This window comes from Aulonocara sp. 'chitande type north' Nkhata Bay, linkage group LG22 (assembly GCF_057382095.1).
Source record: "Aulonocara sp. 'chitande type north' Nkhata Bay isolate Kocher_YH1m ecotype deep benthic linkage group LG22, A_spYH_male_GT1.1, whole genome shotgun sequence".
Lineage (NCBI taxonomy): Eukaryota > Metazoa > Chordata > Actinopteri > Cichliformes > Cichlidae > Aulonocara > Aulonocara sp. 'chitande type north' Nkhata Bay.
Genome location: NC_141364.1, coordinates 13,568,199 through 13,583,989, shown reverse-complemented (window position 1 = coordinate 13,583,989; position 15,791 = coordinate 13,568,199). Strand labels below are relative to the sequence as shown.

Sequence of the window (15,791 nt, the reverse complement as noted above, 5' to 3'; positions counted from 1 at the left end):
AACCTCTGACCAAAACTACTTCGTCTTTTTCCCATGATGTCGAATCATTAAAGGGGCAGTAAATTAGTTCATAGCAAGAAGCCCCCGAAAACACATATTCTGGAGCCAAAGTGAATTAGGCATTACTTGAAGCCTTTACCTTAAAGACGCAGGATCAGCAAGCTGGAACGTAGTCGGTGGCCCAGTTTGTTCTGGGCCGTGCCAGGGATGACGCCGTGTGGCGAGAGGTCTAGAAGGGTTTATAGCCTGGCACTGGCTTATTCTGCGTATGTGTCTTTGGCTATTTTTGTGTGTTTTCAAAGGTTATAGCAAAGAGATTTTAAGGGCAGGAGGAGGGTGTGTGTTTCAGGGCTACAGAAGGGTGAGTGTGTTCACAGGGAGGGTGGGGTGGTGCGAGGCTGTTGATCTTGGGCTTGAGTCTTAAACAAATGGGCTAGTTCGCTGTGGGAACTGGGGATGTAGTCACTGGGGGAACGTCAGCGTGCTCTATGTCAGATTCTCCAAATTTCTCCAATAGCTAATTATCTCCCACAGCGCCAAAGGAGAGGTTTGGAGGAGCTTTTGTTGTTTTTCTCCTTTAGCGTCTCATGCGCTCTCCCTTCCCTGCTACTTTTTCTTTGGCTGACTGAAAAGTTTGGTGCTGTAGTGGACCCTAAAGGCACAGAAACACAGTAAATTTCTTTTGCTGTTTTTCCAGAGTTTGTTTGCATGCATTTAGCCCCATAGTACCCCTTTAGCCACATAAATGCAGTCCGTAAGCTCCACAGCCTTCATCTCATTTGCATCTCAGACATCTCCTGTAACTAACAAAAACATATTTTCAGCAGCAACATTCCTGGCATGAGAGAAAATTAAATGCAAAAGCAAATCATCTGATTAGCTCATTAACGCCTCGGCCTTTCCTTTTTCTTTTTTTTTTATCAATTTATCGCCTGACAAAGTCGCTTGTCATGAGCTCACTTAACTTCAGGTTGTTTCATGGCTGTCACTGCTTTGTCAGTCTAGACAGAAGCTTTTTCTCTCCTGTCTTGTGATGCTGCATTATTATCAGGACCCAAAGCACCTCTAACATCTGGGAGTAGAGATTAAAGCATCAACAATTCTCTCGGTGTCATCTCTGACATGGCGTGATGAAAGGTCCCTTTGCTCAGCCTCCTGCAGACAGCCCCCATCATTGGCCAGTGTCGTCACAAAGCCTCCGTGTCACAAGCTGCCAGGCCTGTAATGTGAATGCGTTGACAGGAGAGCCGTCAGCTCTCTCCTAAGCCGCCAGGTGCAGAGCAGCATCGGTTCAGTGTTTGGACAAACTTGTTGGCGCTGTGTGTACTGTACTTTTGCTGAACTGTACAACTCTCCCAGGGTTTGATCCTGGTTTAGGTTCACACTCTAATTCCTTGGTCAGCCATTTCCCTTATCTCTTTCACTATCTTCTCCTTTTGTTGTTTCATGTTCTTTACGCTTTCTGTACTCCTGTGTTTCTGCTTGTTTATACAACTGTCTCCCTTCCCCTGTTTCATCTCCCCAGTCTGTGTCTTAAGAGATTCCGATCTCGCTGACGCTGACTGAAAAGGGGACGGACACTGTGAAGACCCCCAGATCCCCAGCCAAGCGAGCCGCTCATTTCTCATGCTTTTTTCCCCCCCTACTCTTTCTTCTTCTCTCCAGATTGACTGTCTTCAGATTTGCTTTTCCTCTCTGCACTATCTCATCAGGAAAGTCATCTGCCTGAGCCAATTTTTCCCTCTTTAGGTGCTCACCTGCAGCACGAGTGTGGGAAACTGCCCTTTCACAAGTTATCTTTACACAGGCTTAGGTTATCGCAACACTTTCATTGACCTTTCATTGGTAATTATGCATACAAAAGGCTTTTGATGCAGATACAGCTTAGATGAGGTCGCTCTTCAGGGGGCTCTTTTCTTTTTTGTTTTTTTAATGTGTATAATGACAGCTGTTTCATTTTCAAGCCATCCTTTATTTCTGCTGATGCCAGCTCTGAAGTTAGAGCATCTGTCAATCCTCTGTAACGGTTTCATCTCGGGGACCCTTAGCCTGCCCCTAGTGTTTGCACCGAGAACAGCACAGTAACGTCTATATCAGCCGTTTCTCAAACCATGCACCCCAGTGAGGTGCTCACGCTGATGGCTGCTGAGTGGAAAAAGACATAAAAATTTCAAATAAAAGAGGAGATGGCTGTTACAGTAAAACACGGAGGGATTATGCGTCAGGAACAGGAACGCCTTCTAGAAATAAGCTTTGGCTGACAGAGCGGTCCTGTGTTACCATCTCAGAGGTATTTACAAGAGCGATTACTGTGATTATTATTTCAACAATACCTTGCAATGCTCTTTCATAGGCTGCCAGCCGTTGCAAGGATAGGGAGGGCCTGCCAACATCACCGGACTGGGAATTTGTGTAGGAGCTCCATAGGAAGGCAGAGCTGAGGGAGGGGGAGGAGAGAGAGAAAGAGATGCAGTGGTAGAAGAAGAGACAAAGGACACAGTTCAAAAGGGCTTCTTTCTTTTTGGAAAGGTCGCACAATGCACTTCTGCTAACATGATTTTGTCCTTTTCTCTCTCTGCAGCTCCCACGGAGCCTTTGCTGTGCAAATTTGCCGACGGAGGGCAGAAGAAACGCCAAAGCCAGAGCAAGTACCCTCAGAATGGAAGGCCGTGGCACAGAGAAGGCGAGGTAAGATGTTACGCCAGTGTTTATTTTTCTCACTCGCAACTGGAAAAAAACTCTTCCACAGGGTTTTGGTGTAGCACAATTCATGAAATAGTAAATCACATAAAGATTTCTTCGGCAAATGCCTCTCTTTACATACACCTCCTTTAGGTTTGCTGGTGATTTAAACTATATTTATATATATATATAGATTTTATATATAGATTTTATCTCACCTGGAAGCTAAATTCACAAATAAAATAGCAATAAAATTGAGTAAATGTGCTAAAAACTATATAAGCTGCTATTCGGATGAGTTGACAAAATAACACCGCTCACTTACACTCCACTAACTACTGTAGCACCACATCTCTAGATGACCATCTGAGGTAGTGGTATTTCTAAGAAATGGCTCCACCCTGCTCACAAGGGATCAGAAGAAGTTGGCTAAAACATCTGGCAGAATGTAAAGTATTACCGCCTGCCATTTGTATTTACTATCATGTATGGAGATGTTTTCAAAAAAAGAAAAGAAAAATAGCCCACATATCGATCAAATTGTCTCCAGATGTATATGTGCTGTCATGTAAATTGCATCTCAAGCCTCACTGAGTGCATATATTTCCACCATACAGCAGAATGCTGGGAAACCTGAAACTGGAAACGGTATGGTAACATGTAGATACGAGGTTAAAATCTTTTCTTAGACTACCAACAGGATATACTGGAAAGGACGAACAGAGGAGACAAGTACGCGACTGCTTTAGACGGGACTATATAGAAGAGACAGAATGCACACACACGTGCAGCTGCACATGCTCAGTCTGACAATTGTGCTGAAACTGCAAGTTACAGGAGGAAAGATGGAATGTTTGTCCTTCAAGAAAAACTCTCCATACGTCTTAGTGTGTGCTGCAGACGCAGTTTGTGAGTATGTGTGAAGAAGTAGGTGGAGGATACAGTTTCATCTCTCATCCAAGTGATTTCTTCAGCTCAGATTCATGATTGTCAGAAGATTGCCTCCTCCTCTTTTTAGCGATGGTTGCTCCCTTTCCACATTCAAATGGCCTCCTTTACTCCCCGCTCAAACCAGGAGCCATACCTGCCCAGGATGTGTGCACGTCCTCATCATTGAAGGAATAGCCACTGGCCTGTAGGTGGATGAGGTAGCTCTTCTGTGTTTTGCCATGACTACATCTTTCACTGTGTTACAAAGCTTGAATTGCAGCCATTCTCCAAGTTTCTGTGAACAATTATCATGGCCATCGACCAATGGTCATGACAACAATCATGAAACTGAGCTCATGGCTCACTGTTAGTCAATGGTGCTACTTTTGGTGGTTATGCAACTGAACTGTTTATAAGGTTGAGGAAAGCTGCAGTCAGCTGAGAATGAAGAAGTCAGTTGGAAGAGTGAGGAAACATTCCTCCCACTGAAAACACTTCGTCCAGATGAACAGAATCAACTTTCCGGGATTTCCTTCACTGAATTATTGAGCATGCATTAAGACGTAGGTGTTGTATTCCCTACACAGGCTCTGTGTGTGTGTGTGTGTGTGTGTGTGTGTGTGTGTGTGTGTGTGTGTGTGTGTGTGTGTCCGTGTCCATCACATGTTCAGCAGGCCTAACACCTATAAACCAATGAAGCGTGTTTCACCTAAATCACATTGCTGCATCCCCTCAGGCCCACACATTGACAGGTTGGCAGGGTCAGCTCGGTGAGATGACTGTGTATGTGGGAGTGATCAGATGCTTCCTTTTAAAGGAGACGGATGCAGCCTAAATAGACACAAACATTTATTCATTTTGCTATAATGCATTCTTTGCATTGCATACAGACACTTGACCTTCGACGTGATATATTAGCCTGTAAAATATGTTTACTAATTCGCTTTACCAGGTCCTTAGATTTCTCTGTGATTATAATTGTGCCTTAATTGCTACACTTTTGAAATTACAACACTAAAAATGAACATTTTGGACAAATATGTTTGCTAATTAGTGTAAAGTTTTTAGCAGATTGGGTTTTCAGCGTATCTCAGGGCTTTTTAAACAAGAAGAGACTTGAGGAAAAAAGGAAAAACTAGAGACTCAGAGTTTCTTAAGAATTCTGAGTTCACCCAGAGGCTGAGCTAAAAGCTCATAAGAAGAATATTTACTTAGTTTTCTGTCCTTCAAATTCAATTCAAAAAAGATGCTGTAAGTGTCTCAGCATGAAACTTTCACTATTGTCGTCCCGTACCTTCCTTTGCATCATAACCCTCTCCTCCCCTCCGCAATCCACAAAAAGTGAGGTATAAATGTGGGTTTAGGGAGACTTGAGCTTCGGTTTACTTTAGTTTTTATTGTTTTAAAGCTGCTCATCAAATTTATGTGTTTGAACATAATTTCACTCCAACAGATTTCCCAGAACCCTGTACCAAGAAAATAAGTTCTGCAGATTTACACCCACTGCATGCATCCAATATTAAAGCCTCTTGAGAATAAATAATTGGTTTTTGTATTGATTCATCTCCAGTTTTTTGTAAACTGCATTTTTCTGTGTACATTCTGTGGCATTTAAAGGCACCTTTGTGCTTTATTTCATTTTCTGTCAAACTTTAAGTTTGGAAATCGTAGAAATGCCACCCTGTTTTATCAGTTCTGAAAAGGACTTGAGAAATGAGAGCAAATTAAAAAATATATCTTCTTGTATTGTCTTAAAGCATGATTGCGTAATTAGTTTTTCTATTTTAAGCTCAGACCAGCTAAAAAAGTATTTGAGAATGAGGTGGTTTAATATGAAAACGACTGTTTGGTGTGAAAGATGACATCATATAGAGGTTAAACAACAGCAACATGATACAGACTGCTGACCTAACATTCGCTTTGATACATTATGCTGATGTTGAGAGCTAATAATAGACCTTTGTGCTTACATCTGGTAAGAATAGGCATCTATATAATCTTGACTTTGCTATACAGTGTTGCTTACAGATTTGGGAGACAGAGGCAGCAGACTTATCATCATTCATGGCAGGTCTTGGGTCGGGGAAAGGTATACTGCTGTATGGGCTTTGTGTCACATCTGTGTCTTTGCTGAGCTCCCTTGGGATGCCAGCAACAGCCAGAGTTAGGTGACCTTACAGTTTTCTTAAGAAAATCTGTTCTTCTCTACAGACTGCATTTACACGTGAGTCACATCCTGTCCAATGTTTGGGTGATTACTCAAAGCATTATACGGTGCTCGTTACTTTTCTTAAAAATAATGCTGTTTGTTACTTGATTATTTCCGAGAGAAAGTCATTAGTTATACTACTTGCAACGTTACCAGCGTTACCCAAAATGTACTGTCACATAGTTACAAGTTGTTTTTAAACCTTAGGCTACAGTTCCACATGCGGATGAAAATCCCTGTATTATTGAGGGAGTCTGCAAACACTCAGCTTTAACATCACTCTGGGCTCTTTGCTAGTTTTTTGTTAGCATGCTGTCTGTGCAGATGTTTGCAAAGAGCCCGTGTTGTGTTAGCTGTATAATGCAGTTGTTTCTGTTGTTAGTGAAGTCTGCACTCTACCACCGTGCTCTTGTCTTTTCCTGTGGTATTTCCAGTCCTCAAAAGTTGTACATCCCTCCACCATTTTCTTCCTCCCTGCACCCAAACCGAAATCAACTTAAGGAAAACAAACAGTTTTGATAGAAGAAATTTGTAATGAACCTTTGTTTAGTACAGTAATTCTGGTAAATGACTGCATTACTGAAGAACTGTAATATGATTACAGTAATGCATTACTTTGGAAAGCATTACAGCCAACATTGATCACAATGCAACTCAGATCACCTGCAGATAAAGTCTGGTTGATCTAAAACTGTGATACTGCAGTGCATTCTGCGTACATTTACACTTAGAATAAAGTGGATGGCCCTTAGAAGCATGTGTGTGCCTCTGTGTGGTCATTGATCAGCTGTGGGCAGGGGAGATGGGAGATGGCCATCACATGTTAGTCTGTTTATCAGAACTGAGGCCATTCCTCACTCCGCTCCCTGTGGCAGACAGATGAAGCGAAGCAACAGCCTACGCCATCCATTACTGTCTCTTCCGACATGTCTCTCTACCTTCTCCTTCTACAGTATAGATCTCACTCTACCGCCATCTTTAGCTTTCCATCACTCTTCCCCCTTTTCCTCCACCCATATTTAAACACTCCCTCCTCACAGCTTCTTTCTCTTCCATTTTGTCTACTGTCTCCTCTTCCTGTGTTTGAAGTCTTCCCAGATCCCACAGCAACATATGGAGAGAGAAAGAGCAAGTGACTCACTGAGACTAAGAGAGAGGGAACACATTGCATGATCAGTCAGGAGTTACAAGGGGTTGAGTGCTGCAGGGTGGCTGGTGGTGAGGATTGAGAAATATATGACAGATTTTCTTGTAAACTACCCAAAGTGGGAGTCTAGAAAGTGCTGTCTCTCGCTGTCTCATGCTGACAAACATATTAGTCACTGCATTTTTTTTCTTCCACCACACATTCGCGCGCCTAGCGCCATGGGTGCTCATTCTTCTCTCTCTGTCTCTCTCTCTTCACATCCTAACTCTTTTACACCAACACACACTCCTACACACACGCACATAAAAACTTTCAAAGTCACACTTCTCAAGCACCTACTCTAGGGGAATGAGTGTGGATGAAAAAAAAAACATCCGGCTTTCCAGTCTGTGTGAAAGCTTGACAGATGTCCCTGTGTGTGTTTGTGTGTGTAGCCACAAGGCAGAAGAAGCAAATGTGTGTATAGCAGGCAAAAAATTAAGGGAGGGAGCGGGTCAGCGTGTGTGAGGACACAGAGACGATGACTCGACTTGGTTTTCCTGTGGTTTTTGGAAGGAGTTGGCGGGTCATCCTTGGGGCACGGAGTGGGGATGTGGAGCTGTTTTCATGAACACCAAAAAACATTGGGAGAATCGAGTCGAAGCTGCCCTTACTCCTATGCAGTACACGGCAAGAGATTTATCAGATGAGCTGGGTCCTAATTACTAGAAATATTCAGCTCGGTTTAGGCGAAGGAGCTGCCTGCAGAAGGAAGTTCACATGGTCTCACACTTTTATCTGCACTGCTCCATATCCATGCTCTTGGACAGATTTTGTACTAGAAAGCTGGCAGTGTAAAGACTGGCTAATGTTTGCCAAACATTTTCATTCTTTTGTGCAGGGTAATGTCTAGAAAGCCTCAGGGTTGTGGTGCATCTTTGAAAACGGCTTTCAAAATATGATTTAAGCACAAGAAAATAAACACAACTAGCTGTTGAGCTGTCTTTTATTAGACTAAAATTTAGCTGCTCCTCCTTCTTGTTGTTGTTGAGAGTTAAAAAGTTGTGAACTTTTTCAGCTTCTGAAGGGCGCCCAGGTGTCAGAATAAGTATGAAAACCACTTCTGCAACAGGAAAGAACAGGTGACGTCTTTAAAACCGCTAGTGTAGGCTGTCCTCACATTTTTAACTCTGTTAAACACAATTTTGCATACATGCATTTTCATACATAATATGCTAAAAAAAAAAAAAGCTGCTTTATTGCCATGATAAAATGCATTCACATTTTCACTGAGACTACATTAGTATAATTCATTTTGTAAACCCTAGAGCACAGTTGAAATGATATTGATGCAAAATAATTCTTCACAACTCGCTAAACTTGATAACTTGAATTAATGATTGACTACAGAAAGAAACAACTGAGTCATACTCTATGGCTTTTTCATGAGTTTGGAGCCATCTGTCACTGTGCTACATTTTGGGATTTTACTGTGGGTACAGTAGGGCATATTTATCGTTTTACATTTACATAGAAGGGAGAACATATTCTAGTGGAAAATACATGGTACAGTAAGTCTTATTTACTGCATAAGCATGAAAAAACGGCCACTTGGTCTTCGAAAGTCAGGTCTGTTCATGGGAGCTTCTATCAGGGCCAAGCTTTGTTCACGGGGTCTGTACAGCATTAAAGTCAAGTTTTTTTCTGCAGTCTTGGATCAAGCTAAGACGGATACACAGTCTGTCTGTGTCTTTTCCTTTCCTCTCATTTTGACGGAGCCAAAAGCTAACTGCATCAGTAATCAGTCACTGGCTATGCAGGGTCCTCCGGTCAGGAGCTTCTCTGCTGTGGAATTCATCAACACGCGGAACCAAGGGCAGCACTTAGGGGAGTTATCAGCCTCACCGAGACAGCTGGCCATGTCTGCCGCTGCTATTAGCGAGCATGGGAACACACATTCGCGCACGCAAACATGCTGACAGGCGTGCAATGCAACTCTCTTGATCTTGGATTTCATGTAAAGGGAGAGTATAAATACATGCACAGAGACCTTTGCATGTATGGATTTACAGAAAGAGATGTTCACAGATGCAAAACCAAATTTAAAGTAGAAAATAATTACAAAGCGCATGGACTGAGTGGCTGCATTCGGCCTTTACAGCTTGATATAAAACGTCTCTGAAAGCCTTTTACAACCAGTTGTGTAAATACACAAAATTAGACACAAAGGTCCGTCCATGCCTGGATCCCTACACATCCCTAGTTTAAGCAAGGACATTGTCATTTGGTGGAGAGTCTGTGTTTTTGCTCACTCTCGAGGGCTCGGTCCAGGCTCACTGATCCCCTTGGACCTCTGAGCCACTATTCCCTTAACTGTATAGCTCAGTGTAGGTAGCCCTCTGGGGGAACAAGGGCAAAAGACTTACAGGAAGATGGGAGGGGTAGATTAAGAGATGAGGGGAGTGAGGAACGGAGAGAGAGAAAGGAGAACACAAGATGTTGAAGAAGAAAAGGAGTGGGAGGGAGGGCAAAGTGAGGGAAAGGAAGGGCAAAAAATGAGTGTGTGTGTGTAAATGTGTAGTGTGTGCATGTGTGTATGCTGATGAAATCTGCCATCCTCAGCAGCCTCCTGTTAAAAGAAATCGGATTAGCTCTCCTCGGGGGGAGAGAACCTTCAGGAATGCAGATGAAGGATTGCGGCACACAGGTTTCTCTCCTGGACTCTAAAAAAGGGCCTCACACAATCACACGCAGACACACACTCATGGATAGGTTTGCTGTCACACACTTACCTAGACACATGTACACACACCATCACAACAAGGAACTCAGTTTTCCACTCATTCTCTTTTCTCTCCAAAGGCCATTTCTTTATTTCCTCTCATTCATAAAAACACGATGATACGTGGTTGAAATAGAAAAGCGCGTCTTCGATACTAATTCACTTTGTCCTATTGACTAAGCTTTCCCTCACATTGGCTTTGTCACTTGTCAGTTTTTCCACTTTGAAATGAGATGATTTGGATTTGATTTCATTTGTTTTGGACAAAAACAATCAGGATCTTAATCAAGTTATTCTTCGAGTACAATAAATGTACAGCAAATTATCTTGGTCACAATAGTGCAGGAGTATATCAACAGCATTGCCTTTGACGTACAGGTGACATACAAGTAGCCCGTACGGGGAAAACACTGTGATTTAGAGGTAGCAGAAGTGGTTAAATGTACAGAAAATTACTCTGTGACCTTCTTGAATACTTAGCTGGACAAAGACGTGATTTATATAGTTTTGCCTCTGTGCATCACCACAGTGAACGTGAAATCAAACAATTATAATGCAATTGAAGGGCAAACATTCAACTTTACATCAAGGAATTTCACAAAAATTTCGCATGGACTGTTTAGGAATTACAGCATGACACATGTATGCTTTGGATTCGGCGGTTTCTCTCCTTCTCTGTATTTTTCCATATTGGTTTCATCTGTCCAAAGAATTTTTCCACAACTGTGCAGCCTCTTTTAGATGTTTTTTTGGCAAATCCTAATCTGGCCTTCCTGTTCTTGAGCGTAATCAGTGGCTTGTTGTAAACTCTCTGCATTTACATTTGTGTTGATTGTAGACCTTGACAAAAAATACACCTATTACCTTGAGTGTTCTTGGCTTGGTTAGATGTTTGATGTTGTTTTTCCGCAGCTATGGAAGTGCCTCTGTCATCATACACTTTGTTGTGTGGTCTTTCAGACCTTTTGCTCTGGCCAAGTGCGTTCCTTCTTTTTAAGAATGTACCACTCCTAATGTTTCTGCTGTCTGTCTGATAGATTTATTGTAGTTTTTGATTATGAGGATGGCCTCGCTCAACTTCAGATATTATGTCTGTTTCATTTGTTATTGAATAATAACAGAGTAAGCCTCATGTGGCCTTGAAAACTGCGTTTATGCAACAACTTTGTAAAACCCCTTGAATTAGAGTTCAAAGTCTGCACTTAAGTCCTATACAATTAAATAATTGTGGTGGTCTATAAAGTTAAAACTACAAAAATTATATTTTTGTCCAACAAATTATGGCTCTAACTGTATTTCACAGAAGTACGTTCGATCAGCAAAGCCATCAGTGTCCGACTTACGACAACATATAAACATATAAATAAGAGACACTTTAAAAGGGTTAAATGCAGCTTGAAATCATGTCACCAAATTTATGGAAGAACATCTTTTGTAAAAAGAAGGACAAGACATTGATCAAACTGTGTTCCAGCCACAGTCTTCTCTTTGGCTTTGTTTAGGTCATTATTGAAAAGTAGGCTTAAAACAAAAGTGTTGACCACTTCTTTCTGTGTGTTTTGCTGCTTCGCTGCAAATCGCCATTCCTCATTTTTGTCTGTCAGTAAATATCAGAAACTGGCTTCTCACTTAGAGTGAGATTGATTGCTTTTGTTGCCTTCTCCTTTTTACTACAGCAGATGACACTACATTGTCACACTGAAAAAACTGATATAAAAGGTGGTAATGTAGGACAAGTTGTCACATTTTCTTTTGCTTCAGCATTTTAATATTACTTCCCATACTGTATGAATCTTGATAGGCCGTATAATTTGTTGTTGTTTTTTCTCTTTCAGACTGGCATGGCGTTAACATATGATCCTGCTGCAATGCAGAATGGGTAAGACTTGATCTATCCTTGGCACCAGCTAATACACTCGCCTCCTGGCTCATAGAACCCCAGTCGATACTACTGTCATACACAAAGATTAATGTAGTGTCTGCACTTTGTTACTGTTTGATTAAGGAAATCTATATGGAGTTCAGATATCGGTTTTCACTGGTGAGGTCAGGTGAGAAATGGCGAGTGTGTGTGTGTGTGTGTGTGTGTGTGTGTGTGTGTGTGTGTGTGTGTGTGTGTGTGTGTCTTTGGATACTCAGATATGTGTGTCTTCATGTCATGGTGCTGTGGAAATAAATGACCCGGCGTCATGTTTTATTTTTCCCCACGGTGCTGAGACAGGAAGGAGAATGCTGAGGCTCCCCTTTATCTCCCTCTGTCCTCAGTCATTCACAGGAAGCACCTCACTCCCACTTCCTAAACCACTTATCCTCCAGTGAGTCAGTCTCAACCAAAACACAACACTGGATGAATAGCATCACTCATTACATACGCCCTGCAATGTAAAAGCCTACTTCAGTATAAATCCCTCAACTTATGATCCCAAAGATACAAAACTGCGAGAGAAAGAGAAAAATGTGTCGCTCTCAGCACCTTGAACCAGATTTTTTAGAGGGCAATAAAAACAATATACATAAATAATCATTCTCTAGAAAAGAAGAAAAATAACGTAAAACAAAAAACGTAATGCATAGTTTAAAAAAATGCTACTTTACATTTCTTACAGGTACATAAATAGTTCAAATTCAAATTGGTGAATTTAGTGCTGTATATAATTATAATGCAAATTACCCATAATTAATGCATATATATATTATTGAGGGACTTAATTTACATGTCCTCCTCAGTGTTAATATTTGCATAAAATGTAACTGTATACTTTCAGAAACCAAAAGCAAAAAGACGTTTAGAAAAACTGAAACACTGCACACAATCCCAGCGTTGGGTGAAAACTAATGTAGCTCCTTCCTTTGTCATAAACTGACCTTTTATATTTAATCAAGCTGCCAAAGTTTCCAAACTACTAAGCAAACTACACAACATCACTTTTATGTGTCATTCACATTCATTGAAATCATTTTACATTTTGCACAATCTGACATGGATAATAAAACAATGAAAACTCTGTTTTTGAGCTGCTGGTGTTTGACTCACATTTTCACAACACCGGACCGTTAAAGTCAAACTATAATCTGGTCGCCGTTGATGCTGTATGTAGTGATTTCAAGGCTCGTTACAGAATTAGTGTTGGCCTGTCCTTGGCCAGTATTATGATTTTCATCAATTGTTGCTGAGACTGTTGGACATCCCGCTTAACCTCCCAGGGGATCTCGGGGAGATTCAGCACCTTTAGATGTTCAGCATTAAAATAAAGTCTTTCAATTACACAAAGAAGGTCTCCAAGTACACAGAAAAAGATTTCCTTGACTATATCCCAGTGTTGAGTGCATCGGTAATCCGTTGCAGATATGGCCGTCCATCAGCTGTCCAGCGTATTATTATTGCTCTATTAAGTAAATTCCAGTATGAGAACTAAGCCAAATATTCAGAAGTTGAAACTAAAGTTTAAGCAAGCAGACCAAAAGAAACCACACCATGAGAAGGGTGACACATCAAGCTTGCCTCACTGAGAAATAGAAAAGCAACACAGACGGCTGTTTAATAGCAGTTTGAAGAGGATGAAGAGGGAAACAAGGCCAAGTTGTGAATGAGCATATACCATATATCTTACCATGGAGAATGGACAAGTTCATTTTACTGATGGATTCATTTTTATGTAAGGCAGTAGGAGAATATTCCTTGCATCAGACATACAGTCAACAATGCAGTGGACGTAATCGAGAGTTGGACGCCTATACTAAACGAACCACACCCCGTCCACTTAGAAGCTGCAGTCCTTTCTGTAGACATATGCACACCCTCTGGTTTCCAGCTGTGTGGAGAAGGGTAATGACTCCCAGCACACCTCGAAGCTTTGAAGAAATTACCTTTCAGGCCAATCAAGCAGTACTGACTGTCATGGACTTCCCTCTACAGTCACCTGACCTCAGCCCTCCTGAGCATTAAGCGCAACTGAATTTACGTTCCTGTTTGCGCAGCCTTGAGGAGTCCCTGCTGCTCACTTACAAGTGTCATTAATGCAAGATTTGAGGCATACCAAATATTCTGTATTACTCAATAGTCTTGTACATTTTTCAGATGTTTCTATTAAAGTCGTTTAATAGCCTCGTAACATGGAACCACCCAATGCAAATAAACTAGGTATTCTCTCTACTGTTAGTTACTCAAATCTATTCCTCTGTTCCTTTTTCCTTTCGGCTCAGGTTCTACTCCTCGCCTTACAGCATCGCCACCAACCGCATGATCGCACAGACCTCCATCACGCCCTTCATCGCTGCTTCCCCCGTTTCCACATATCAGGTGGGCCATAATGCACTGGAATATGGGTAGATTCTGTGTGTATGTATATGAGAGTATACTTTGTGTATTTTGTGCACTTTGGGTTGGAAAAGAGGGGGTGGGCTTCAAAACAGCATGAGGCTCTCGCTTCTTCCCTCATTGTTTCTTCGATGCTCCAGCTGTGCTTGATGACATCTGTTTCGTAGGCAGCAAACACGCCAGGGATCAGAACAGAAGCGGCAAAGAAAAAGGGGGATTTTAAAAAGGCTGACAAGGTAGAAAAAAAGAAACACACCCATCAAGAATGAAAGTATCTAGGAAAAAGAAACAGTTTCCTCTCTCCTGTAGTCCAAACCTCTTTTGTTCCCTCTCTCGATCTCTTTTTATTTTATTTTCCTAGCTTCAGCACCAGTCCTTCCACTTCCAGAGCGAACGTTTGCATTCCTCACTGCTGCGATCAGTGGAGTAATGCAACAGAACAGAGCGGGATCGTAAAAATTGGCCCTGTGATATGTCAGGAGCGCTAACTATTTTCCGTCACTGCGCATTTCATGCAACACCCTTTGCCGAATCTAAACATCAAGAGACGCTGCCACTGTGCCCTCTCGATCAGACACTATCGTTTAACATCGCCTCTGTTTGGTATGCAGAGACAGAAAGACGAGGATAGAGAGCAGGAGAAAGGAGATGAAGGATAGATAAGAAAATAGAAGAGACAGATGGAGAGAGAGAGAGAGAGAAAGAGTAGGTTTAGGTGATGGCGATGGCACGGCTGGGTGGGCAGAGGAGGGGTGTTGCTGAAGGTTGCGGCGCCCGTCTTTGAGGCACGCTTGATTAAAACTCTGGTCCAGTACCTGTGGTGGAGGGGCAGAGGAGAGAGAAGGAGGGAGAAAAGTGGGCCAGGGCGCGCCTCTAATCCGCTCTCGGAAGGCTTCCCAAATTGATTTATCAAAAACAATGGCCAGGCTTTTGAGGAATATTAATCCTCACAGTTTCAATATCGGGCAGCTCTGCCGCCGCTTCCTGTAATATTGCCCTTCAGCCAGTCACGGCAGGAAGGTGAGTCCTTCATCTTCTGCTCAAGTACAAAGAGGCACGGGGAAGAAAGAAGGAGAAGACAAGCCAGGCAGATATATATGCAAGACAAAAGGAAATCACTTCCTTTTATGATGAAAAGTATTGCCTTTGTAATGAAAATCTCAAGGTGCGCAGAAATGACTGTATGTGTCATTCCTCCTTTTATGTTTGTGTCGCGTTGATATTTTGGAGCTTTTGATAGAATTGATTTATCAGATCTGCAAATGACCCATACCAACAGCGGTACTCTGGCGTTCTTTATGCTTGGCTCCTCAATAACGATTGGATTCATTTCCTGGAAAAAACGACTTTGATGATCCGCATGACAGGAGACAGTCCAGGCCAGATCGCTACCAAGATTTCAACGAGTACCGCCAGCCAGCCGTGAGCCTGGTTTACATCACTGCTTATACAGACTGGCTCACTGGCTGACTAAATATGTGGCTGGCTGATAGGACGCGGGGCTGGCAGGCTTACTAACTAGCTAACTGGCTGGCTGTTTGGGTTTACGCGTGACTGGTTGGAACGAGGGCCAGCTGGCTGACCATGCAGCTCGACAACTGACTTACCGGCTTTTTGGCCTGTTGGCTGACAGGCTCTTTTAAATTATAATATAAGCTGTGAAGTTCAGCCAGAGGTAGGGAGCTTCTTAGGTTGTGCACATTTTACCCTTCACTCACAGTGAAACTAATGTTCATGTAGAATT

At 42.2% G+C, this 15,791-nt stretch overlaps 1 protein-coding gene across 5 annotated transcripts in view; it reads left to right on the top strand.

The window, feature by feature from the left end:
* LOC147303776 (RNA-binding motif, single-stranded-interacting protein 3-like) overlaps positions 1 to 15,791 on the top strand; it is a 302,868-nt gene that overhangs the window by 257,107 nt on the left and 29,970 nt on the right. For all 5 annotated transcript variants that reach the window (XM_086279147.1, XM_086279145.1, XM_086279143.1 and 2 more), the window contains 3 exons: positions 2,582 to 2,688; positions 11,565 to 11,608; positions 13,933 to 14,029. In XM_086279147.1, coding sequence (XP_086135273.1) covers positions 2,582 to 2,688; positions 11,565 to 11,608; positions 13,933 to 14,029 — 248 coding nt within the window. The remainder of the gene's footprint in view (positions 1 to 2,581; positions 2,689 to 11,564; positions 11,609 to 13,932; positions 14,030 to 15,791) is intronic.